Genomic DNA, 27952 nt, shown 5'->3' with positions numbered 1-27952 from the left:
ATAATTACAAAAAGAATGTCATAAAAAAAGAAAGTATTGGTCACAAGAAAACCAAATGTGCATGGAATAAAATGAAGGAAGAGATTAAACAAGATGAGTAACAAAATTAAAATGCTCAGAAAGAGAATAAACTGCTTAATCTTAAAATGGAAAATTTTACCCAAGTAGGAGAAACCCTTAAAAACACAACTGAATGATTTCATGAAGTAACAACAAATACTAGAATTAATTTGAAAGGCAATAAAAATCAGGATATCTGAGTTATATGCTATGAAAATTAGGATGAGGCAAAAATAATTTGTATATAACCAGATATCCAGAATACTAAGTTCCAATGAAATAATTAGACATTTTTAAAAATCATAAAGAAAATTATTCAGAACTTTTAGAGACAGAAAGGAAAATAAAAATAGAAAGAACACTCAGGTTACTTCCTAGAAGAAACTCTAATTCAAATACATATATAAATAACCAAACAAATCTCTAATATTTCCAGGCTAAAAAGAAAACAAACACAATAATCCAGTGAGGAAGAAAGTAAGTATCAAGTAATGACAATTAGGATAACAGAAGACTGTGCAGGAAATATTCTCAAGGAAAGGAAAGTCTACAATACATTATAACAAAAGAAAATGGCATATGGCTTAAACAAACTAACAACGCTTAACCTGTAAAGTTCAATATTAATCCCAAAAGGAAAAAAAAATAATAACTTTTAATAGAGAGATGAGTTTCAAGCATTTATCACAAGAAAAGCAGAGCTGAGAAAAATATCTGAATGAAAAAAGGAGATAAAAGAAAACTAAACATGCAAATACATTTAAGCAATTAGAAGTGACAGCAAGATGATAAAATCCTAATAGAGGGAAAATAGAGAATTTTCCCTTTAGAATTCAAGAGTCAAAGAATGAAAAAAGAAAAAGAAATTTAGGATCTGAGATTTTAATTTGTTTCCAGGGTTGCAGTAAGGATAAAACAAACTATTATTAATAGAGCACTTTTTTGTTGTTGTTGAACTGCTTCAGTCATGTTCCGACTCTTTGTGACCCCATGCAGGCTTTTTTGGGCAAAAATACTAGAATAATTTGCCATTTCCTTCTCCAGTTCATTTTACTGATGAGAAAACTGAGTTAAGTAGGGTTAAGTGAAATGATTTGCCCAGTGTCACAAGTATCTGAGGCGACATTTGAACACAGGTCTTACTGACTCCAAGTCCATCACTCTATTCACTGCACCACTTAGCTGCCTTTACAAAATATAAAACTCTTTGTAAATGCTAGGAATTATTATTATTACTAGTCTACTACTAGTAGTACAGGTTTTTAAGACATTATAAATAGAATCAATGACAGATAAAGGTCAGATCAAGTGAAAATTAATGAGTTAATAAAAATTCATTAACTGTTACGTGTAAGGCATTGTGCTAAGGAATGGGCATACAAAGAAAGGCAAAAAATAATCCCCGTTCTCAAAGAGTTCACAGTCTAATGGAGAAGATAACACACAAACAATTATGTGCAAACACGATGCAGGTGGGATGAATAAGAGATCGACAACAGAAGGAAGGCACTAGCATTGAAGGGAGTCGGGAACACCTTCTTATAGAAGGCAGGATTTTACCTAGCTAGGAAACTGAGGAGGCCTCCATGAGGAAGAAAGAATTCCAGGTAGGGGACAGCCAGTAAAAATGCAGAATTGGGAAATGGAATGTCTTTGGCAAGGAAAGTCAAGAAAAACAGGAATGCAGAGTACTCAGGGTTTGGGAGATACGGACTAGTTCAAGAAGAAACTGAAAATGAAAACCTTTAAGGTCTTGTCCAACTCTTATTTTACCAAAATAGCTAGGTTTGCAAAGCATTTTATAAGTATCTTATTTTATCTTCATAACAATGCTAGAAGGTAGGTGCTATTATCCCCATTTTACAGATTCCTCATCTGAGATGGACAAGTGACTTGTTCAGGGTCAAACAGCTAGTAAATGTGTCAGACTGCATTTGAACTCAGGTCTTCTCAACTCTAAGTTCAGCACTCTGTGCACTAAGATGCTGAAAGTCAAATTCATGTATTGGGAGCAGTAAACCAGAATTCTTTCTACTACATGTGACTGCCTACCTACATCAAAATAAAAATAAAAAATTTAATGTATGAAAAGAGATTTGACCTGAGTTTTAGTCAGAACCCAGACACTAACCCACTGTATGACCTTGGATCAATCATTTAACCTCTTTGGGCCTCAATTTACTTATTTTGTTTGTTTGTTTGTTTTTCTTGTTTTGCCTTTTGAAGGGCAATTGGGGTTAACTTGCCCAAGGTTACATGGCTGTGTGTGTGTGTGTGTGTCTGTGTGTGTGTGTTAAGTGTCTGGGGTTGGATCCAAACTCAGGTCCTCCTGACTCCAGGGTCAGCGCTTTACTCACTGCACCACCTAGCCACCCCCCAATTTCCTTATCTTAAGGTATTAAACTTGACCGTCTTTAACCTCTTTTTTTTAGTAATTTGTTTCTATGACAATTTGCATTTTTCTCCCTCCTGTTTGTGATTACACTTCCTACAAAGAACTGAGTGCTAACTTCTCAATTAATTGGAAGGCAGCCTAGAACTTAGAGCACTTACATGGGTTTAAAACCTGCCTCTGATAATTACTTCCTCAGTAACCTCAGCCACACTACTGAACCTTTCTGGATATCAGAAGTGAGGAAGTAAAACTTTTGAGATCCCCTGTAATTCTAGATCTACAATACTACAATCCTATAATTCATCTAATTAAGTTATCTACTTATAAGTCAATTCTTTCTGAATCCAAAAGACCTCAGACTTCCCAGCCAAGATGGTTTCCTTAATGGAGGCAGACCACCCCACTCCCACGTTCCTAGAACAACAAAAACCTAAAATTAGCACTAGACCAAATAATGATCAAGAAATCTAGTGATAAACTAAAGTTCACGACTTTTTTTTACCACAGAATTGCACAAGAAAATGGACAGCATACGAGAAGCAATAGGAAAGGGAGCTGGCCACCAGCAAAGATAGCAAAAGCCTAGTTTCTCAAAGGCAACAAGAGATGGGCAAAGATGCATGTAACATGTAAAGCTCTTGTGCTAAGATGCAGAAGGAGTAGAAAGTACCAGAAAAAAAGATTCAGGGAAGTCAGAAATCCCCAGAAAGGTGAGAAAACTCTAGGGTGGGAATTTTAGAAGACCTAAGGAATAGAAATAGTCTGTGTGATATGGTAGTACTTATAAACCCAAAGGCTCCAAGGTCCCCAACATCTAACACTGTCCTGAAATGCCAGAGATGTGAAATGCCAGATAAAAACACAATGCTCAGTGCCTCAAAGATCCAATAAGGCCTAACCCCAAGAAAGTAGAAATCTGTGCAAGAAACCAGGTGACTGAGGGCAAGACAAAGTAGGGCCAATGATCCCAACCAACAGTATGGCAGTGGGCGGAGTCTGTTCCTGGCAATAAGTCCCAATCTAGGAAATAATGCTGTAGAATTAAGTAAATGAAAGATAATACTTTTGAGTATAAAAAAGTTACTATGTAAATATCTAGAGATCCCCCAAAATGAGAAGTGAATAACAACTACAGAGACTCAAAGCATAAATTTTCAACACAGACCACATGAATGACTAAAAGAAATAATGCAACAAGTTTTTTTAAAAGAAATAAAAATTGGGAGAGTTGAGGGAGAAAAAAACAGATTAGAAGAGAAAGTGGCATACTTTACCTAAGAAAGAGACTTCCTGAAAAATAGAATAAAACACAGAGAAATTGACTCCAATAAGACAGTAAGAAATATTAAAACAAAATCAAAAGATTAAAAAAAAAAAACTAACTCCAAAAGGCCATATGCCTTTGATGACCAATAAATAATGGCATTACAATGGTGAGAAGTGATGATCTAGAATTCTTTCTGGACCTACTCACGTGTTCTTAGACTTGAACATTTCAGCAAAGTTCTGCACACTTCGGAGAGAAGCAAGGTCTAGGGTCATGGCTTCTACCTTGGCTTTGTGCTAGAATAAAAAGAAAAATAAAAAATGATAAATATCAGCAAATTTAGTTCACAGGATCACATGACAGAAAGTGTGTTATGAAACATGTCTGAATTCCCTTGTTGAATATTAAAGGCTCAGAGTGAATATAAATCATGAAAATGAATGGAAGAGTATAGCATTTACTGCCAAATGCTGTATTCAGAAACTACAGCTCTGCTAAACACATATGCCGGATGGTGTACAACTTCATTAAACGCAATGAATTGACATAAGACAGTTTCTAGGCATTTCAGTTGTTTTCCATCATCTTAGGAACTAAAATATATGATGACAAAAACAGGCCATGTGAAAAGGTAAGTGAGCCTGATTTCTCAATGTGTTTAACTGGATAGAGGGGTGAGGGCAGAAAAGGTGGAAACAGTCTATTTCTGTCACTTAGCACTGTGTCACCACGATTTCATCCTCACCAAGGAAAGGAAATGCCTTAAGAGAGCCTGACCAGGTGCACAACTCTTTGTCTACATAGGATTTAGTCTGTCAACACAAACGGTTCTTAGTGAAAATGTAACTGACTCTTGGCCGGTCTATTTAGTAAACCACAGGAAGAGGAGTGGAGGGTTTCTAGAGATACCCATTATCCTTAGGACACTAATGAGATGTCCCCTATATTTTTTTTATCCACTAAAGAGCTAAGTCATAGAGTCATCTTTTTTTTTCACTTTAACAAATATCTATAAACACAAATATTTTATCATACACAGAAGAAAACAATATTGTATTAGAAACTGTGAACTTGTTATACACAATCTTTTTTAAATAATTATCTATATATATATGTACATGTATGTGTGTATTATACATGCATAAATAATATAACAGGCCAACTAGAATGCCACAGTGGCTAAAGCACCAGGCTTGGAGTCAGGAAGATCTGAGAAAAAATTCTGCCTCAGACACACTTGCTGGCTGTGTGAGCCTGGGCAAGTCACTTAACCATGTTTGCTTCAGTTTTCTCCTCTATAAAATAAACTGGAGAAAGAAATGGCAAACCAGTCCAGTATCTTTGGCAAGAAAACCCCAAGTGAGGTCACTAAAAATCAGATATGACTGAACAACAACAAAAATATTTAACAAGGTAGTGGTAAAATTACTCTTTATCACTTTTGGCAGTTTCTCCTACTCATTTAAAGATGTTTTTCATACTATCTTTTGCATTTATCTATCATTATTCACTAACATTGTCCCCAACCCCCATTCAAATGGAAGACTCCTCTGATAAAAAAGACACACATATGTGAGTATATGTGTATGTGTATGTGTATATATGTGATATGCTCACAATTCATAATGAACTTCATGAAAACCTTTTGGAGAAAGAAAGAACATCAAACATTATGTTTTCAGAGTTGTGAGTTGCCTTAGGGTTGTGTATGTACCTTACATGTGTGCCTCACTCACCCCCTTTCTCTCATACTCTTTCTATCTGTTTTTTCCCCTTTCTCTAAATCACAATAGAGTGGCGAGAGATAGACAGATGGGTAACAGCCATATAAATGTGTATATACACATATGCATGTATGTATATATGTATATAATTGTCAACTAAACTACATACATACATGTCTAGTTGGTGAGATACTAGTGTATGTGTAGCTTAGTATATATGTGTGTATATTGCCAGACTGCCTAAGATGCAATCCCCACACAGAGTACATATAGACATTCTATAACTCGTTCTGGTCCGACTACCACATGATGAAGTGGAACCATTGTGATTGGCCGCATAATCAGAGCTGGAGTCCTTCAAAAGGAACCAGTTAAGCAGTACCTGATCTGACCATGTTTGGTCTTTCTCTTTCCTGACCAATGATGCTCCAGTTAGAGAAGAGAAACAATGATGTAAGGGAGGAGGTCTCATGGCTGCCCCCAGTGAATGTCAATATATGGCCTAAATTCTTTGCTTTGGCATTTGTTCTTTCATATTAAGTGAAGGAGACTAAAGGCTATAACCTTCTGAAAGATCAAGAGAGCTATACTCACAACCCATAATGAACTTCCTGAAAACTCTCTGAAGAAATAAAGAACGTCAGGGCCCTACATCTCAGAGTTGTGAACATGTGCCTTATGTGAGCACCTCACTCACTATTATTATACTTCAAGTTCATGCTCAGTGCTCCCCTCTCCTGGACTCTGGGTGTATTGTGGAGATGCTGCCCCTGTTGCTTCCTAACCACTGTTCTTGCTATGCCAGTTAAATAAATGCCTTTGCCAAAGAACTGAGTCTACAAGTTGACTGTTAAGGGGAGACACTGGTGGCAGCTCATGAGTTAGTTTTTAGGAGGAGAGCTACCCACAGGGTCACCCCTAGAACCATGTCAGGGAGATAGAATAGACCTTGATCCAGGAGGGTAAAGGCAGTATAACAGCTACAGGTGGTGTCTCATCTAGAATAAAACTGGGTGCTTCACATTTGTAGTGACTTCTGAAGATAAATGTGTATAAACAAAGCAGATGCTCACCAACTGGGGACTGACTAAACAAATGTGCATGAATGTATTGAATATCACCGTGCACTAAGAAATGACACATATGATGAATATAGAGAAATGTGAAAAACTTGAAAGAAATTATTTAAAATGAAATAAGAGGAGACAAGAAAACAATATTAATAAAGATTAAAATAATGTAAGTGGAATAATCAGCAATCATAAATAATCAAAAATGAATGCTGTGACATTATAAAATTGGCCCCAAAGAACAGAGATGAGAAAACACCTCTCTCACCATTCCTTTGCAGAGCTAGTGGGAAGGAGAAAGTGGGGAAGTGGTCTATATGTGTGGAACACTGTGTAGATCATCAGAATTTTTAGATGCACTGATTAACTTTCTGATTTTCTTCTCTCTTCCTCGTTTTTTAAAACAAAAGTCTTTGTTCCATGGGATGACTTTCTGGTGCAGAGAGAGAGGAGAATTGATGCCTTCTAGTTAAAACAGTACCTGAACAGAAGTCCTCTCTACAATACTTCTAACAAGAGGTAATATAAGCTTTGCTTTAAGACCTCTAGGGATGGGCAAAGAACTCATTTCCTCCAAAAGCAAAATATTCCATTTTTGATAATTTTAATAGTTAGAAAGCTTTCCTTCTACCAAGTCTTAATTTATATTAAAAAAAAAGACCCACACATGTCTACCAGTTGTGCCTGATTTCTGTAACTTCAGGATAAGAAGAAGTATAATCATTTTTTTCCACATGATAGACCTTAACAAACCTGAAGAGGGCTACCATGTCCCTCTAAGTATTCTCTTCTCTAGGCTAAGCATCTCTACTACTTTCCACAGGACTTCTTAGGGAATGAACTTGGGGTCCTTCATAATTCTGGCTCTTTTCCCCAGGATATTCACTTAAGTCATTGATACCCTTGCTAAAACATGGTGCTTAGAACTGACTACAGTAGTCCAGATGTGGTCAGTCCACAGCAGAATAAAGTTGAACTGCCACCTCCTTATTTGTAAAAGCTATCCCCCTCTTAAGGAAGTCCAACACTACATTAGCTGCTTGAATACTATTGACTCAGTGTGAGATTGCAGTCCACCAAAACACCCAAATATTTTTTTCAGATGAATTGCCATCTGTCTGAAATCCCTAACTTTTACTTCTTAAGTTGATTTTCTGAACCCAAGTGTAATTAGGTCCAATTCTATAGCCTGACAAGTTCTTTTTGAATACTCATTCTGTATATATCCATATCAGTGGGGTATGGATATCCAATGTGTATCCCTCCTAGCATTGTGTGATCTGTAAACCAGTAAGACTAAGTGCCATCTGAAAGTCACTGAGAAGGGAGAAAAATGAATGAGACAAAGATAAGTGTAAACATGGAAGGATGTGCTACTGGTAATGGCAAAAATAGGCAAGTAAGGAGGAAGAGGTTTTGGAGAAAAGATAAGAAGCTCATTTTGGACATCCTGAACTTGAAGTGCTGTAGGCATTGGAAGACGCAGACTTGGAGTTCAGAAGACAGGTCAGTAACCTGCAGAAACACAAAGTAGAAATTATCTGTATAGAATCTATGGTAGTGAGTGAGAGTGACAAGTGAAAATATATACAGAGACAAGAGGGCTTAGGACACAGCCTACTTCTGAGGATCAAGTGGAATAAAAAAATGGAATGCATTTTATAGTATTCCAAGATGCAGAAGGAACTAAATAGCAGTAGGATGTGGTCAGATGACAGGAGAGGAACTCTCTAGAAATGGCTGAGGAATTCCCCAGAAAGGAGATGTGAATATTTCTAGCAATGCCATATCTCAGAGAACCAAAAAGGATTTCGAACTGGGGCCTGTGCCAGGTTCTTTACGTAAGTAAAAATAATGCAAGCACTATCTTTAAATATATGATTGTGGCACTCCTTTTGGGCCCATACTTTCAACTCCCATTAGCAGGTAGGACCCGTGGTGGACATTTAACTGCTTTTCCCCAGAAGGTTTTTAAGAGTAACCCTAAGGGGCTGGGGGCTTTCCATTCCTCTGAGCCCCCATCTCATATGTCTCCCACTGATTGATTACAAGGCAGACAGGCTTAATAAACTTTTAGTTAGAGATATCAATATGGTAAAATAAGAGGCAGTTGTTTAAAAACAACAATACTCAAGTCACTTCCCTATGCTCCTCAAAAAAATAAAAGAGTTTAGACTATACTCTCCCACAAATATATAGAGAGTACAGGGGAAAATGGGCTCAAGCTTAGAAAGCACACAGGGTCAAGTGGTAATTTGCAGCTCCTGATTGTAGAGAAAACCTTTTCTCCCTTTCTGGTGTGTTCATGTAGTTTCCTGGGGTGTGTACATCTCTCTGGTGGGGCAAAAGGATCAGGGGCCTTACAACATAACAAAATTGCCTACCCATACCCACACTGTTTTTTTTATTTGTCTTCTCTCAGCTCTTGTCTGGAGGCATTGTTTATTGCCGGTTCAATTTTTCTAGTGAATCAATTAAGAAACAAGGAATACAGGGGAAAAAAAAGAGAAATGTGAAACTAAACTCCCTACCAAAGTCCCCTTCCCTGCTGCCCTATGGTTACAGGTACAAAAATCTGGCTCCTACAGTTGCTAGAATGCTTTGGCTTAAATACCCTTCCTTGATATACATAGGACCAGGCTTGAGAACGGACTAGCATATAGAGATTTCTGGTTCTGAGAGACAAGTATTCCATTCCAGTCTGTAGAACAATTTGGGATTATTTGAAATCCTTGAACTTAAAGGCAGGATTGAGTCATGGCCAAAAAGTCTTAAAAGGGACAAACACTGCCTTCAATACACAGACTGAGAGGACTGCGTAAGGAGTTCAAGAGATCAGAAGCATCAGTGGAGAGATAGCATTACCAATTCTTCTCACTACTTAAAGGGCTGAACCAGAAATAATTGGAAGCATAGGGAAAATAGATGAAAGGAAAGACTAAAAGGAAAGAAAGAAAGGAGAAAATGAACAGAAAATTGAAATTTAGCAAAGAAGGTAGAGATTAAGGTCACTTGGCCCTTACGGGCACCTTGCTCCTACTACGTACACTCACTTTTTCAAAGTCTGAGGGAAGTTATAAAAACAGGCCTGCTCATTCTCCAACTTTCCTCTTCTTTACCTGCCCAAGTAAGAGTCAATGTAATATACTCTGATTGTATCTTTTACCTAAATGTTTCCCATATACTGGCTTTTGTCTGAAACATGAAGTCCAAGGGTTAGAAAGAGATAAGCATAAATTTAAATTGAAGCAAAGAGCCAAAACTCTTTTGGGAATTTTACTAATTAGGGTCTCTAAGCTATTATAATTTTACTACTACTACTTTTGTATCTGCTCTGAATTACACTGAACATCAAAAAAGGAAGAAATGTGAACCCGAGAACCAACACATTGATTCTAGACTAAAAACTGAGCCAACTATTTCAATAGGCTACAGCTGATTGACTATCCAGAGAGAAATGGGGAGGAATAAGAGTGCAGTGGCAAAAGGAAAGAAAGATCACACTCTCCAGGCAGGAGACAGGAAAGAACTGGGAAGGAAGTCTAATCTAGTAAGGAGGAGGATGCAGAAAAAACAAATACTGGCGAATCAACTCCAATGCACACAGCACCCAAAGATGTTACAGTAGGAGCCTGCCGTATATTTGGGTAGATCAAGAAAGAATTCCTGCAGGACCTCTTACTTAAGTCAAGTCTTTAAGTAATGATTGCATCAGGTCAAGATTGGATAAAAGAGGAGGAATTAGAGAAAGCCAACAATCCATTCCAGGGCATGGTAATAGCAAGCAAATGAAAGGACACAGGAGAAGGCATACCAAGATCATGGAACATTTCACACTATTTTGAGCATAACCCTCAAACAAATAACAACTGGGAGTCTTAGCTGAAATTAAGACCTTCAGCAAATATATATCTGTGTTTATATTCCACTATATTTACACAAATACATACGTTACAAGACAAGCATATTGCTTAAACAGACAGTCTAACTATAATGCTAATCTATACTCAGAAGTTATTGTTAATGGCATCCCACAAATTCTAATCTATGCCATAATTGCATTACTCTAATGTCTCTTACCCTTCCACTTTACATATTTTCAGTCCTATATCATTCCTCCTTTTACTCTCTGAAACCTTAAATAGGAGTTGTCACTTTTAAAATAGCAAGAGACACTGGCCCTGAACTCAGATTATTGACATGGCATTATTCACTAAACAACAATACAACCTAACTAAAGTGGTTTAATAATTCATCAATATATTATGTAGGATTTCATAACAATAATTTCACCAATACTACTTAAATAACATTTATGGTGAAAGTGGATGTGGAAAGCAACACAAATTATATCTATTGTTAGGCTAAACAACCATAACTACCTTTATATGCGAGACTAATTGGAACTACTGCCAATTTCAACTAAGGCTAGAGATTAAATGTATGAGCTAATAAACATTTCCCCTGCGGAGGCATCCCAATAAGGGAAACTGATGAAAAATGTCTTTAGTTTCTAAGACTGAATTTTTCAGGCAAATATCCTTACTCTAAAATAAAGATTTATACTAGGCACACACTCCAAGGAGCCTCCAATGTCACAGTAAATAAAACTGCTCTGGAAAACGTCCACCAGTAACTAAGAGGGGCACAGTTCTGATTTTAGAAGGAAGATCTCAAAGCTAGAAGAGACCTCAAAAGTTATCTGATCCCTACATGAAATAAAGAATTCTCTCTTTAATGAACAATCTTCTGATCATTAATAATCACACCCCTATAGCTCCTCTCCAAAACCATTCCAAAATACAAAACACAATTTTATTAAAGAATGTGAGGATGTTTCTTTTATTATATTCATAAAAATAGCAACATGGTATAGTGGAAAGGACTGGATTTGAAGGCACAAAATTTCCACTAAAAGGTTCCTGATCTGTGAAATTAAGATAACTATATTTGCACTAACTACCCTTGGAGATTAAAAGCATTAACATGTAGCAAACGTTCTGCAAAACTTGAAATTCTACATAAATATTAACTGGTCATTATATCTACAATAATGATGAAGATGATGGTGAACAATCTTAAGACCTCACGTTCTTTGAGCCTCAGTATTGCTATGATAAGTGTGGCCCCTTCAGCATAATAATTCTATGAGAATGTTTTACCTTGTGTGCTAAAAAGTGCATTTAGAAAATAGCATTATCAATATCTTCAGAATGATTTAAAGAAATAGTACACTGGATAACAGATGATTTAATTCAGTATCTAAGTTATATGCCATGTAGAGCAAAACTATCTGAAATGCTTACATAGTAATCGGCAGTATTTTGCACCCACCCAAGGTAGAAAAAAATGCTTATCCTGCCAAAACTAAGCAGGGAGTAAGAATTTTCAGAAATCTACCAATTTCACTATATGCAATATACTCCTTTGACAGCTTAAAAACAGTTGAAAAAATAACCACGAATGGTCCAGTAGTTGGACAGTAAACATGATTGTGCATTTATGCCTCCCAATTGAAAAAGGAGCTTTTTTTCATGGTGAATTTTTCATTCTAATGTAAGTGGTGATTTACGTTAACTATAGGTAACGCATGGTTACATTTTCCTGAAGGATTGCAAGGAAGTAAAGAGTAGTACAATAAGTTGAGCGTAAAAGCTTTCTCTGTCATAATATTTATTATAATGGCATATAAAATAGCTGAAATAAATAATAGATGACTAAAGGTAAATTCAAATGATAAAGAATCTTTCAACAGACACCATTACTTCTGACTACTCTCGTTTTATACACAGTTTAAGACTCTTAATAAATATACTCTATATCTTATGTAAGTACTGGAAATCCTGAAGATGTACTTAAAAGGCAGCAGACTGGACATCAGCTAATTTACTATATAATTCTATTCTCAACAGAGCAGTCTATGTTTTTTTTTAATATTTTAAAATGCTTCTATATTTAATACCCATATTCTTAATGAAACTTGTTAAGGTGGACAATAGCAGGCTTTTAAAAAATAGCTGATAAAACACAACAATGTTTGGATCATTCTGTTTCTGATTCACAAAGAAACAAAATGTTTTAATATTGAGATTATAAAGTTCCTTCAATACCTCACAGTGGAAAAGGTGGCATAACGAGAAGCCTACACTTGGATTTGGAAGTCCTAAATTCAAGTTTGGGATTATCTATTTACTAGATTTAAGACCTAGGGCAAGTCAAGTCTCCGTTTCATCATCTGTAAAGCAAGGCTATTTCTAGATAACTCAAAGAATTACACTGGGGAAAAGTGCTTTTTAAGACAAAATGTTATGGAAAGATGAATCATTAAATTATGATGATTGTTATAATTATTTTGAAGGAACTGAAAAATGTTGGTTCTTGGCTTTTAGAGCAAAACTACTGCTGTCATATAAAGCATAACTTTCAAATGTCATGTAGGTCAACTATTATCCTTAGGAATAAAAGGATAATATCTTGTCATCAACAATTTAATTGTGAAGTGAAGGGGTAGAGAAAAAAACAGAGGAGGATTATGAAGGGGCTTTGACAACCAATGGTTAGATTAAAAAACTTTCATGGCTACTAATTGATATTCAATGGTTCATACACTGTGCAACTGAATTATATGGGAAGTAGCAACACTGGCAAAAAAAAATTCCTTCCAAGGATAAAGAACAATAGATGAAGTACATTTTAACACATTAAATGTCACAAGACTGAAAATGATCAGTGGTAATTCTGAAATTCAATGGAACAAGCTAATGGTCTGCTTACCCTTTGGAAAAAGATGGAAGAAAGTGAGCATGGGATCGTTTATACTTGTGTTTTGTGACTCTCACATTATGAAGAGTAATGAAATTTCAAATGTATGAATAATTTTCTATACACCAGAGTCAGAGCATGACAGTAGAAAGACCTCTAAACAGATATGGTCGACCTGAGTTCAAATGCCAACTCCAGGCAAAGTAATTAAGTTTTATGAGCCTTAGTTTCCTTTTCTATAAAGGAAAGATAATAATTAATTTACTACCTTCCTCAGAATTGTTTCAAGAAAAGTGATTTGTAAAATTTAAACTGCTAGAAAAACATTAGGTGGTCCAACAGCAACAGCAGCAAAAGTAACAAAAACTAAGCATACTTATGTTAAGGATTTCCCAATGAACCAGAGATTTAGTTATTCAACATTATTTGCCTCTCTCTCTGTGTAAGTATAGATTATGAAAATGATATTCATCCCTTTTCAGTAGGATTTCAGTAATAATAGGAACAGCCACTTTAAAATTATTGAAAAAATTTTAAAATCACCCCTTTCCTTCAAAAGAATGATGGGATATCCAATGGGCAAAGTCCTCAAAACCAAATCCACATTAGAAAGAAAATTACAGGAAATAAATGCAGAGTCAAGCTTAGTAAGTCAATACAACAACCTATAAAACACCTGAATTTTTTTCCAAGTGCTACTTTAAGAAATATTTCACTAAAAATCAACTCCAATACATCTCTATATGGTGTACCTAAGATCCAGCATGCTTGAGAACCAGGCCAACAGTGTACAACTTTGGCAGGTCCTACAAATCTGGAAAAGTTTTGAGAATGGGTTGTACTTCTATTAATTTAGAATAAGTCTAGCTTAGTTTGAACAGCCTCATAACCAGTGATTTGGGTTTTTTTTTTCCTAGACATAGCAACTCATAATAAGGCAAGGAGGGGTTTGAACCTAGTTTGGTAAAAAGAATACCCTATACAAATAAGCATTAATCTTTGAACTAGTGATTGATCTTAGAAAATTATGCCTGTGAAGGAATAAAGGAAGGTATAGGAACAGGTATATACTTTAATTATCATTTAAATCCATAAATAATATCATTCCATTCTTTTGGTATATTTAGTCTGCTGGAATTGGCACAGAGTATATACAATCAATATTAATTTTATTTTGTCATGTTTGTACCTAGTTTATTAGGAATTCTCCTGCCATGTGGGTAAGTGGGACGATAAATAACTTTGGGTAATTTTGTTAAAGGCAAAATAACCACATCTAAGGGTCAGAATGAACCTCAAAGGCCAACTGCTACCTGACAAATATTCTCTTCAAGAGTTTTCTCAACCATCTCCTCTTGAAGAGCTCCAGTGAAGAAAAACCTATTACATCTCAAGGCAACTTACATAATTTTTAATAGTAATCACTGTTAGGATTTTTTCCCTTAGATCAAGCACAAATCACCTCTCTGTGAGTTTCAAATCAATTGAAATCAACATTATTAAGTTTCTAGTTAAATGCAAAGTACCATGCTAGATGCTGAATATTATCAAAAAAGAATCTACTTATAATATTCCACACATTGCCTAAAGTCCCAGAGTGAGTAAAAAATAATTAAAATATTCTGTGATATAGCAGAAAGACACTGCAATTAGAGTCAAAAGTTCTTGGTTTAATCATCAATTCTGCTACCTGCTAACTGTGTGAATTTTAGCAAGTCACTTCCCAAACTGATGGCACAGATGTCACAGAATCACAAAATTTCAGAGGGGCTTTAGTGATCATCTAGTCCTACCCACAGCTCAAAAAAACATTCTCTCCAACATGATTAAATCATCAAACCTTCTGAGAGGGAAGGACCCATCATCACACTTTCTCAAACAATTCAAATCATTTTGGAGTAGTTCTAATTGTTAGGATTTTTCTTTCTAACCCTTCTGGCTCAAATATGACTTTTTGCATGTTCCAAGTTCTCTCATTTGGGGACATAAAGGAGTAGTCTAATATTTCTTCCACATGATGACACTTTGAATATTTCAAAAATAATTATCATGTCTTGAATAAGCCTTTTCTTCACATCTACAATTCTTTCAAATGACTCATTAGGCAATATTGGATATCCTTTACCACTTCTATTTCCTTCCTGTGAACATTCTTCACTTTATCAAAGTCCTTCATAAACTGTGATGGCTAAAACCACACACAATACAACGGCTTCTGACTGAAAATACAAAAGTGGTAGGATATTATGAACCTCTTTAATGCTGGAAACTACATGTCTCAATGCAGTTGAAGATATCATTAGGCACTGCAGATATCATGCGCATGAAAATGTATTAAAAAAAAAAGATATCATGCCACTGATACATAAGTGAATTTGTAGCTAATCCACTAAAAGCCCCCATACCTTTTTCTCATGCCTATCCTCAATAAAGTCATTTTAAACTTGGTTTTTCAAACCCAAATTTATACACTGCTGTTGTCATTCAGTCACTTCTGACTCTTCATGACCCTATATGGGGTAAAGATACTGGAGTGGTTTGCATTTCCTTCTCCAGTGGATTAAGGCAAACAGAGGTTAAGTGATTTGTATAGGGTCACAGAGATAGTAAGTGACTGAAGCCAGATTTAAACTCAGGCCTGACTCCAAGTTCAGTACTCTATCCACTGAGCCATCAGCTGCCTCCAAGGCAAAAAGAGGTTAAGTAACTAGTAGCAAGCACCCTAGTACACCCAGGATGGCCTGCTAGCACAGGTTATTTGTTCTGCTTTTAAAGCAAAGACTGCTCAAAAGGGGTTAACAATTCTACTTTAAATTACATTCCCTAGTTCAGGGGAAAGGTCAGCACCCTGAACTTGGAGAAAATATAAGCAGAGAAATTAACAAGCAGTGAAATTAGCACAAAGACCAACAGGGCACTGGCTATCTGAGTAAAGCAATATTGCTATACCCTTTACATACATCACTGAATTGAGAGAGCACAGAAATCAGGGCAGTCAGAGGCTCTGAACAAACAGCTACACAGTATTGATGAGGAAATCAAAAGATCCTTCTCATGGGCGAACCCCCAAAGCAAAATGCCAACCTCCCAGAATATATAACAAAGACTAGGAATCTGATTGACCGAGTGCTGAGGAGCTTGAAAATCCTTGTGCTGAAGCACCTAAGTGGAAACTCCCCATAGACCAGAGCCTGATTAGCTCCTGGGCCAGGACTCTATGTGTCTATTAAGGGGTAGGGAAGATCTTCAAATTCCCTTAACATTACATTTGGCCCCAAGATCTTTTATGCCCATTACATAGGCCAACAAGACTTTAGGGGAAACATGTATCTGGATAAGGATTAACATCTAAATCATATCAACTTAATCTCCACAAAATAAACACATCTAGAGTTTTACATTTACAAAATACATAGCAACATAACTCATTACCAGGGTAGCCACAAAGCCTTAAACAAACACAAAAGCATATACATTCTTTGGGGGTCAAAATCTTTGGGGAGTGAACAACTAGCTCCTCCTCCCTTAATTTAAAAAATGACAAAAGTAAAAGTCCTCTTGGGGGTGTGTCCTCTCCACGCTGCCATTGCAGGCTCCCTCCTAGCACTCTCAGGTGCAGGCATGTTCTAATGAGCCAAGTGCCAGTCTTAACTCTGTCTGCTTCAGCCCCCATTTTCGAGTCCTGAGGGGTGGCTGGGAGTCAAAGTCAACAAGGATGGGTGGGGGTGTTTATGGCACTTCCCCCCACCCACCACAGACAAAAAAAGGAAATTAGGTTAGTCTGGCATTACCTAGTCTTTTTTTTTTTAATTTTTTTTAAGCAATCGAGGTTAAGTAACTTGCTCAAGGTTACACGGCCAGTTATTTCTGGGTGTGGTGCTCTTACTCGCTGAGCCACCTGGCTGCCCCTAAGCAATTGGGGTTAAGTAACTTGCTCAAGGTTACACGGCCAGGTGTTTCTGGGTAGGTGCTAAGTGTCTGAGCCCGGGATTCGATCTCCAGGTCTATCTCAACACTGGAGCCAGTGCTCTTACTCGCTGTGCTGACTGGCTGCCCCTGCATTACCTATTCTTAATGAAGTCACCATAGTCATAAGTAACCACTATTTCTTTATCTACACAATCACTAACCATCCCTTTAATAATATGTACTAGATTTATTGAATAGGTCAAGCTTGGTGGCCTATAATTGTAGACTTTTCCCCTTCTTTGGAAATTATAGACATAAAGATTGTTTTCAGACTAGAATTCTAAGATTGTGTAATTTTCTTTCCTATGGGAAGTTTTATAAACATTACTAGAAAAGAGATCACTAAGAAACTGCATAACTATAAAAGAAAGGCAATATTAGAAAGTGGCAAAAAAAAAAAACCCTCCACTAAACTTGGATCTGGATTCAGATTGAGGTTTTAATACTAACCACTACTACTAACAGGTCAAGTTACTTTCCCTTGGGTTCTCAATTTCTTCTGTAAAAATGAAATGGTAGAGAAAATATTGTCTAAAGTCCTTTTCAACTCTGAACCTAATGATACTATTATTTAGAAACATCAACATGTTATCCTAATGCTACTTCCACCACCATAATACCCTGAAAGAAAACAGAATGAGCAAAAGAATCACGACCAAAGATCATGGCAATTTCAATGAACAGAAAAGGGAATAGTGTGAGATAAGGTTGGAGAGGTAGGCTGGAATCAATGCGCAGGACTTTGAATACAGAGGCAACAGGGAGTTATTGAAAATTGAATAGAATACCATAAATAGCCTTGTGGGTAAGAGTGTTTATTCCAGTAGCAATGTGAATGAAAGATCAGAGGGAAAAGAGAATGGAAGTGGGAAGAACCGATAGGTAGTTACTGCAATAAATCAGACGAGGACTTGCAAGAAACTATTTGTATGTGTACACGTTTGTCTATTTCAACCCCAAACAACCCCTGCCCCAAGTAGAAAGGACTTTCCTTAAGGTCAGAAACAATTTCAATTTTGTATTTGTATCCCCAGCAGCTAGCAAAGTGCCTGGCAAACAGTTATTAGTCTTTCAATAAAGGCTAACTGACTATCAGAAATTACTTTTTTTTCCCAGAAATTACTTCTTAAAGCAAATGAAAAGAAACAAAATGGTATAATGAAAGTTAGCCTTATAGTCAGAAGTCCTGGTTGCAAACCCAGATTGCGATATTAGTCTATGACCCTCACCCAGTTAGTTGAGCTCTCTGTGCCTCTTTCTTTTAATTTAGAATATAATACGACTTCTCCTCATAGTATTATTTTGAGCAAAGTATTTCATAAACCTTAAAATGTTGTTGGTTTTTCTTAAAATTGCTATTACTGTTATTGGAGATGGCAAGACATAGGACAAAAAGTGCACCCCAAGTTCTGAAGACTTGGTTTCAAGATCTGCCTCTGCCATGTCTGGACTCTAGGACACTGGGCATGTCACCAGATCTCTGAGTGTTCTCTAGTTCTCTAAGACTAAAAGTTGCAGAGAAAGGCTAAGTGGGATGAATAGAAATTCTTCACCCAGGAATTCCCTATATTAATGAAATCACAAGTTCATTTTCCACACACAAAGGGGTCACAACTATTCTTTTAAAGATATTTCTACCATCCCTGAATCCATAAGCATGCAGGTGGTATTCCTTTGAAATGGGAAGGTACATATTGGGCAGCCCATTAATCTTTCAAATTGTAACAAAGATGGCAGAGATTCAGGCTGGAATATACTTTGCAAAATGACAAATTATGACCCATATGAGAGAAAAACACAGAGAAGAGAGACACACAAAAACCAGTAGAAAAAGAGGGAGATGCCACCAATAGGTTGATAAATGTTACTACAATTAGGACAAACAGCTTATTTTTATTAGACAGTAGACACATTTTTGTTGTTGGTAGGATTTTGTTGTTGTTATTTGTTTATTTGAGGGTTTATGGTTTCTTGGCTTTTTTTGTCTCCCTCTGTTAAGGGAGTTCCCAAGATTTATCAGTTTCAGGAAGAAAAACAAACCCACACTTACATACAATATGAAGTAATAATGCCAACATCACTGATGTTCTGGGTACCCAGATCTTCTAGAAGCTCCATTTAGACTAAACACTACTATTAAAACCATGATATCCTAAGCAACAAAGTAAATTGTTAAAATAATCAGAATTGATACAATATCTCCTAGTTAGACTCAAGCCTAGTTCACAGATAAGTCAACTGACAGACACTGGTAGAAGGAGATTGAAAAATTATATTCAAATAAATGTAATGGCTTATAATAGAAAAAAAAAATTTAACAGAAGCTAAAATACAATCTTCCCCAAATAGAGTGACTAACTCTGTGCACCCCCCCCACACACACAAAATACCTATGCCTAGATGGTGACAGCCACAAAAATACACAACAATTACAGTAAGAAAGGCAACATTTGCAATTAAGGGGAAAGGGGGCACAGAGGCCTACAGAACACTAAATGACTAATTAATTGATTAAAAACCAACAAGAATTCCATTTCCAATTTAAGACAACTAGATGTTATCCGTGGAAATGTGGTCTTCCATCTTTCATTCCATTGAATCATGGGATTTCTAGCTATAAGGGACCAGGGAAAACATTTAGACTAACTTACTCACTTTACAGATTGGAAACTAAGGCCAAAGAAAGTTAAATTACTACTAGCCTGACATCACACACTAAGTAGCAGAGCTGAGATCTGAAAATTCACCTTATATCCTTCCCATTGTTGTTCAGTTATTAAGTTGTGTCTGACTCTTCATGATCCTGTGGATGCATGCCAATTTACTATCCATGGGGATTTCTTGGCAAAGATACTGGAGTGGCTTTCCATTTCCTTCTCCAATGGATTAAGGCAAATAGACTTGCCCAGTTTCACACAGCTAGTGAGTGTCTGAGGTCAGGAATTTGGACTCAGCTCTTCCAAGACTCCAGGTCCAGCACGCTATTCACTAAGACATTTAGCTGCCTCATGTTCTTCCTATCACACTCATATAAAGCACAACTTCTTAAAGAAAAATGGGAAATATGATAATTACTTTTCAATGGTTTAAGAATATTTAGTGACAATAGTAAGAGTAACTTCTCTGTGAGCACTAAAAATATTACAGTAAAACCATGAAAAAATGCAATAAAATAATAACAAAAATATGCATTATTCTATATTATTTACAAAGAATTTTAATATACTTTCATATCTTATTCTCAAACCAGTCTTAAGAGGTATATGTATTATCCCCATTTTCCAGATTTTTTTAAAGAGGAGGTCCAGAAAGAAAGAGTCATTTGGCCTAAAGTTCCACCACATATGGTAGAACTTTTCAACCACATTTCTCATGATAAGAGGACAGCATGTGAAGGAGAATGTAGAGAGACCCGGGAAATGGAACTCTATAATCAATAGCCTATGCTTTCTGTTCTGCCTACTTCCAGCCCAAGTACAAGAGGCTAGCAAGAACACTTTTTGGAAGGTATGATGTCATGTGATGGAGGGATGCAGATATTCTCCAAATAGTTTTATGATGGTAGATTCAAAAGGCACGAACAAGTGAAAGAAAGCCTTTTGCTTTTTTTTCCTGTGTAGCTGCATTCAAATTAGGAGGCAAGGTCTGCTGTAGGTCCTTGGGGCACGGGGCTTTACCTCCCCATTTGTACTGTCAATATATGGTCCATGAGCACATGGCCCTGCTCTTCCATTTCTATTATGTTTTTCTCTTAGATGGAGAAATACAGAAGACATCTAAACTTTATGAACTTAAAAAATCAAGCAGTGAGCACAATGATTTTAGGAGCTAGAATCCAGAATTCTTAGGAGGCAAAGCTCAGGTCCTGACCCCGTGGAAGCAGAGACAGACTCATCCACTGGCTATGCCTGATTGGGAAGTGAATTTGGTAGAGTAAATGCTTTGTATAAAATGCTCTAAGTATGAGTCCACTATTTCCAAGGGCTGAAAGTGACAGATAAGAGATTAGGATTCCCCTTTGGGGGGTGGGAGATTCTTTGTAACTTTTTTCCTTGCTAGACCTTTGCAAAAAATATCTGTTTATAAAAGCTAACTGAAACTGGTACACCACTCACTGATGGTTAACATTGGGGAAAACACACTGGAATTTGGAGGGGTGCTTATAGTAGTGGATAACATCCTTCCTTATCCATAAATACCACCCACAGAACCCTGAGAGGGTACTATAATCTTGCTCAAGGGCTTGACTCATCTCAGAGAGTGGTAGTTGGAATAAGAACATTAAGAGTTTAGAAGGGATAGAAGAAAAATATGAATCAACCTGAAAAGACAGGCTCCAGCCTGAATGTAAAATACTTTGAAAGGGCCTTAACTTTTAGTCTAGGGGCAAGAGGGAACCACTGGAGTTGTCTTGAACCGGAAAGTGACATGGTCAGCATTGTCATCAAATTGTTGATTTCAACATCACCCAAAAATGTTCTTTTCCAGCATAACAGAAGTCAAATATATCTTCCTCTAAACAGGAGTCCCTATGCTTAATTTACTTCCTGTATTTCACTCTTACTAAACTTATTCTGCATCCTGACCATGATACCCATTCATTCCACCAATCCTTCTTTGCTGAGTCAAGTGCCCTCACTCTGGCTTCTCTTTTCTTCACTTCACAGTTTTGACTATATATTTTACTCTTTCAATCACTATCTCTGTATCCAACAAACCCTTGCCTTAGGTAGCCCTCAACCATTATCCTTCTTCACTTATATGTGCATGGGGCTAAATTCTGAGGAAAGCCAAATAACTGTAATGATTAGATGTTTATGTTATATATTTTCATTTGGACTTTTGTTGCTGCCCAGACAACTTTTAATTTTGCCCCGATTTATTTTCTATTACATTGCCCATAGTAGATTTTCCAAACATATTTCTCCCTCCTCAAGATTACAATACCCACTTTCTACCTGCAAAACCTGTTCCTTCAGGGAGCGGCTAGGTGGTGCACCAAATAGATCACTGGCCCTGGAGTTACACGGACCTGAGTTCAAATCCGACCTCAGACAATTAACACTTGTGTGACGTTGGGCAAGTCAGTTAACCCCAATTGCCCTGCCCTCCAGCCTCCAAAAAGCAAAAAACAAACAAAAAACCAACCTTGTGCCTTCATGCTTTAGCAAGTACTAATCCACATGTTTGGAATTAATTTCTTTCTCATTTCTACCTCATAGAATTCTTAGCCTCCACCAAGATTAATTTCAGGTGCCTCCTAAGGGAGCCTTTCTTCAGGCTCCTAATTATTAGTGTTCTCTGGCTCCTCAAATTATATTTTCTTTATTTATATGTATAAAAAGTATATTCCCATAGTAGAATGTATGGTCTTTGAGGGCAGGGATTGTTTATTGTTTATTTGTTTTATCTTTGCATCTCCAGTGCATAGCATAAAGCTCTGAGTCCTGGAGATGGTAAATATTTAATTTACTGAATTCATTTTAAATTTAAAAAAAGAAGAAAACACTGTAAATCAGCCCAAGATACTAGTCAGAGTAGAAATGTAGTAAATGTTTGTTGAACTAAATTCAATAAACTTACTCTATATATAAAGGTCTAAAGACTACACAACAATATGAAACACTGGTTCCCAAAAAGGGAATCAAAAATCCTTTCAAAGCGTACTGTAGGCCCAGTATCCTGAACATGTATGGAGTGTCATTGTTAATGTCTTCTTCCCACTTTACCCTAGATATTGCCTCTGGCAATGTCTATCTATGTTTGTACACACATATCACTTTCTTGTTTGTATATCTATTTGCATATATGTTTTATTGCATATATATATATGCTTATGTTATATAAACACACACAATACACACACATATGAGAAATATGTTTGTGTGGAAAACATATGCTGTGCTCAGAACTGCACCTAACCTCAAGGAAATAGAGTTACTTAAAGGAGAGGAGATACAACTTATAAACAAATAAAGATTATATAATGAAAAATATGGAACACAAAAAGTAGAGATCGAAATAAAGCAATTTTAAAAGGTGAAGAAAAGGGAATTTTTTCTGGGTGGGGAGAGAGAAGACAAATCAAGGAAGACTTCATAAAGGAGGTGGCAGTTGAATTAGGTCTTAAAGAAAGAGATGAATTTCCAAAGGTGGAGATAAGGAAAAATTTAATTTCTCTTGGGGAAAGGGGAGGAAAGCCATGATGAATAAACAATATACTATCTTCTTTTTCTAATTACCACTTAAAACTCACATTTATTTGTTGTTATAAAATATACAAAGTGATTGCATTAAACTTCCAGACTTCGAATCATATTAAAAGTGGTAAACAAAAAAAAATAATAATGGTTAAAAAAAAATAGGTCAGGAGTGGCTAGGTGGCACAGTGAATAGACACCAGCCTTAGAGTCAGGAGGACCGGACCTGAGTTCAAATTCAGACTCAGACACTTAACACTTACTAGCCTTGTGACCTTGGGCAAGTCACTGAACCCAAATTGCCCTGCCCTCCCCCCTCCAAAAAGCAAAAAAAAATAGGTCAGTGAAAGAGACTAGATAAGGAAGAATCAAAAATAATTTATCTTAATAAGCCACTCATCAATAAAGTCAAGAACATAAATAACTTATAGAAGGTCTCCTTATTTGACAAAAAGTGCTGGGAAAACTAGAAAATACTTTACACTAAGCTAATCATATTAGACAAGATAGTACAATAAACTCAAAATGGATAGGTAATCCAAATATTAAAAGTAACCATCAAAAATAGGAGAAAATGAGGTCAGGTATCTTTCGTAGTTATAGCTAGAAGAAGGTTCATGGAAGAGTTAGCAATTGAGTTAGGTCTTGAAGAAAAAGATGGATCTACAAAGGTGGAGATGAGGAAGAATTAAATTTCAAGTGGGGGAAGGGGAAGAAGGAAGAGGTGGCTACAAAAGATAAAAATAGATTGTTTCAATTACACTTACATAAAACTGAAACGTTTTTGTACAAAGTCAATCTAGGATAAGTAGTGAAGGTGAAATCAGAAAATAGACACTAATAAACTGCTGTTCATATTGTGAATTGGTATGATTATTATTGAAAGTGATTTGGAATTATTTTTAATAGTGAGAAAATGACCATACCCTTTGAATCAGAGATGACACTAATAGCCACATATCCTAATGTGATTACGGTTAGAAACAAAGTTCCTAAACACATCAAAATATTTGGAGCAAGATTATTTGTAGTAGCAAAAAGCAGGAAAGAAGTTGATACCCATCAATCGTTGAGTGCTCATAAAAATTGTGGTACATGAATATAATATGACAAGAATATAATGTATATGGAAAGAAACTATGAATAAGAAGATACAGAGAAGTATGGACAGGCTTATATGAACTGATACAATATCAAATGAATACTATGATGCTGCAGTGGGAAAAATAAGAATAGCAAAATATAACATCAACAAAAGAAACACAATACTCTTTTATTATAATGACCAAGCCTAACCCCAAAGAAAAGATGAGAAAATGTACACCTCATCTTTTTAGAGGTAATGGACAATGTATGTACAACATTCCATAAATAATCAGGCTTTATAGGTTGCACTGCTTAATTGTGCTGAAAAGCCTTATTCCTTCTCTTTAAAAAAATTTTTTTTTTGTTACAAAAGATGGCTCTTTGGAGACAAAATAAAGGAAGGCCATTTTTGAAATAAGGGTGATAAAAAGAAAAAATCTACTAAAACAATATTTAAGTTTTTTGCCCACAATGTTGAGATATAAATAGGGTAGGTAGGTAAATTATTATTACATCCATTATACAGATTAGGTAACTGTGGTTCAAAGGGGTATGATTAGGCCAAGGAAAGACAATAATTATTAGAGCCAAGATTTGAACCTGGGACTCTTAACTCTGAATCCAGTGATCCTTCTACTCCACATGTGAGAAGTGATACTCTCTTGACAAAGAGAACTATTTCTCGGTTGCAGTGGTCAGTTACCACTGCTTTTCTCAACACCATCAAATATCAGCCCTAAAATTCAACCACAGTAATAAGCGGATTAATAGACCACCAATAATAATGAAAGTAAAGGTCTAATTTCCTTGAGAAAGGCATTGGATAAAAAGTAAAATGTCTCCAGTTCTCCGTTAAATAATCACATACCTTTGCACCCGACATGGGACACCTTACCCCAATGCTAAACCAAAAGAAATGAGATTCATTTTTTGGAAGGAGGAAAAAAAAACAACAAACATTTCCAAGCAGATGTTTATAAACAGAAGGTAACTGATAAAAACCCAAACACAATGCGGCATTATGGTGCATGATTCACAGATGAACCCATTGGAACTACTGCAAAAAGCCTTCCTGGAACCCATCCAGAAATTAAAAGGTGCAAACAAGCTGCCTAATACCCTTGCGTAGACTGAATTCTTATGAAGAAAATAAAGTTTATTGTCTGGAAACAGAGAAAGCCCGACGAAGGCACTAAAGCAATGGAGGTGAACAATTAGACAGATGTTCACTTAAGGAAATAAAGAGAACAGAAGACGCCATCGCTGAGGAATTTTATGAGAATACTGACAACTCGGCACCTCATCAAGGGCACAGGGAAAGTTAAAGCCATTGAAGCCATCGCGGCTTAACTTCCGGGGAACTGCTGACCTTGCAGAAAACCTGAGTTCAGGTAGCAGGACTGAGAGCAGGGGAGCCACACGATCCTCATTTGGGCTAAGTTTGCTGTGTCCCCCCTCCCCCCCCCCCCCCCCCCCCAAACAAAAGCTGTTCAGGAGGGAATATTGCACTGCCTTGGAGGATAGGAGGCTGTCCAAAGGATTTTTCCCCCTCACTGAAACGCAGCTGTAAAGAAAGAAAAATCTGATTTTTTAGAATGTCACTACACTAGCTTAGCCTTGTGTAAAGTGTCAAGGAACAGGAAGAAGTGCTGGATTTGGGTCTATCTTGTACAACTTTCTTCCCATTTGACCACAGGCAAATCTCTTGTCCGGGAAACAAAGGCTTATCTTTTTAATACAAAATGGTCTAATGGTATTGTTGTGTTGGGAGCTCTATGGTGTCTGCAGAATTTAAAACAGGTGTCACAGACAGTGTAGAGAAGACAAGCATGATATATGTGAACAGGTCATAACATGTAAGAAAAAAGGGACTTGGAAGAACTGGAGTAAAGGATAGTGTCAGGGAAATATATGATAGAAAAGGAAGATGGGTTCATTGCCTGACAAAATGAGGGATAATAGATGGACATCCTGAATATCTTGTTATGACCACAATGTCGGGGAAAGGGTCAAAACCAGGGGTGAGCAACCTGCAGCCTCAAGGCCACGTATGGCCCTATATGTCCTTGGATGTGGCCTTTTGACTGAGTCCCGAGTTTTGCAGAACAAATCCTTTTATTAAGGGGATTTCTTCTGTCAAGTTTGGATTAGTCAAACGGCCACACTTGAGGACCTAGAGGGTCACATATGGCCTCCAGGTCACAGGTTCCCCACCCCTGGTCCAAACAGGTTTTCATTTCCCACTGCATTCCTCTGGAGTTCATCATGACCTATACAAGTTACCCTCCTCCCATCATTCCCCTTTCCCCTAGTATTTCAGCTTTTTTTTTAATATGTGCAGTCTTCCCTCATCAGAGTGTGAGCTCCTTGAAGGCAGGGATTGTCTTTTACATTTCTTCGTATCCCTGGAGCTTCTCACATTGCCCAGAAGGCGGTAGGCACTCAAGGTTTACTGAATGATTGACTTCATCATTAGACAGAACAGCCAAACTGATGAATCTACACATCTATTTGAGTAAAGCATTACAATACTCTTCTGCCCCTCCATTTCATTCCTTATTAGGAAAGAGGTAGCAAGTTATAGAGAAATGACAAGGGACCTGGAATCAGGACAACACATCTACCACTATTAGCTATATGACCCTGTGAAAGTCACTTTGCCTCACACAAGTTGTTTCTTCCTCTCTAAAATAGAAGCAATAATACTCGGACCCCTTACCTTAACAAGATGCTATAAGGAAAGCTCTTTGCAAACTCAAATGTGCCAAAGAGCTGTTGGAAAAGACTGGAGAGTGTGGATGAGCATCTTCTGGACCACTTAAATTGCCTAATTAGTCTCCTTGCCTTGGGTCTCTCTCCTCTGCAATTTCTCCACTATACAACTGGCAAACTGATATTCCTAAAACATGTACTCTGACCATGTTAACTCCCTACTCAAAAATTTCCAGTGGTTTCCTATTGCCTCACAGCAAGTGGGGCGGCCAGGTAGCACAGCAAGTAAGAGCACCTGCTCCAGTGTCGGGACGACCTGGGGATCAAATCCAGGTGCAGATGCTTAGCACCACACCCAGAAATAACTGGCTGGCAGTGTAACCTTGAGCAAGTTACTTAACTCTGATTGCTTAAAAAAAAAAAAAAGAAAAAATACAAAGTCCTCAGCTTGGTATTTAAAACCTTCAATCTGGTTCCTGCCTACTTTTTTGGCCTCATTTCATCCTATTCCCTTGTACACACTTTCTATTGTAGTCAAAGTGGCTTGCTAAGCATTACCTGCCAATGACATTTCATCATTACATCTGTGCCTTTGTACAAGAGGGGCCCTATGACTCGAATTTACTCCCTCTTACAGATTGTCTAGTTTCCTTCAAAATCCAAATTCTTTGCCATATTCTCTCTCTCTCTCTCTCTCTCTCTCTCTC

General features: G+C 36.9%; 1 protein-coding gene across 3 annotated transcripts in view; it reads right to left on the bottom strand.

Annotated features, from left to right (window-relative positions):
- The window catches only part of WWOX (WW domain containing oxidoreductase), a 1292857-nt gene that overhangs the window by 876990 nt on the left and 387915 nt on the right, over positions 1-27952 (bottom strand). For all 3 annotated transcript variants that reach the window (XM_069085869.1, XM_069085870.1, XM_069085871.1), the window contains exon 6: positions 3930-4018. In XM_069085869.1, coding sequence (XP_068941970.1) covers positions 3930-4018 — 89 coding nt within the window. The remainder of the gene's footprint in view (positions 1-3929; positions 4019-27952) is intronic.

Source organism: Petaurus breviceps, unplaced genomic scaffold (assembly GCF_028583685.1).
Source record: "Petaurus breviceps papuanus isolate PSGF00001 unplaced genomic scaffold, PetGlider_PUasm1.0 176, whole genome shotgun sequence".
Lineage (NCBI taxonomy): Eukaryota > Metazoa > Chordata > Mammalia > Diprotodontia > Petauridae > Petaurus > Petaurus breviceps.
The sequence above is the reverse complement of the archived record's forward strand: the minus strand, read 5'-3'. Positions and strand labels throughout refer to the sequence as shown.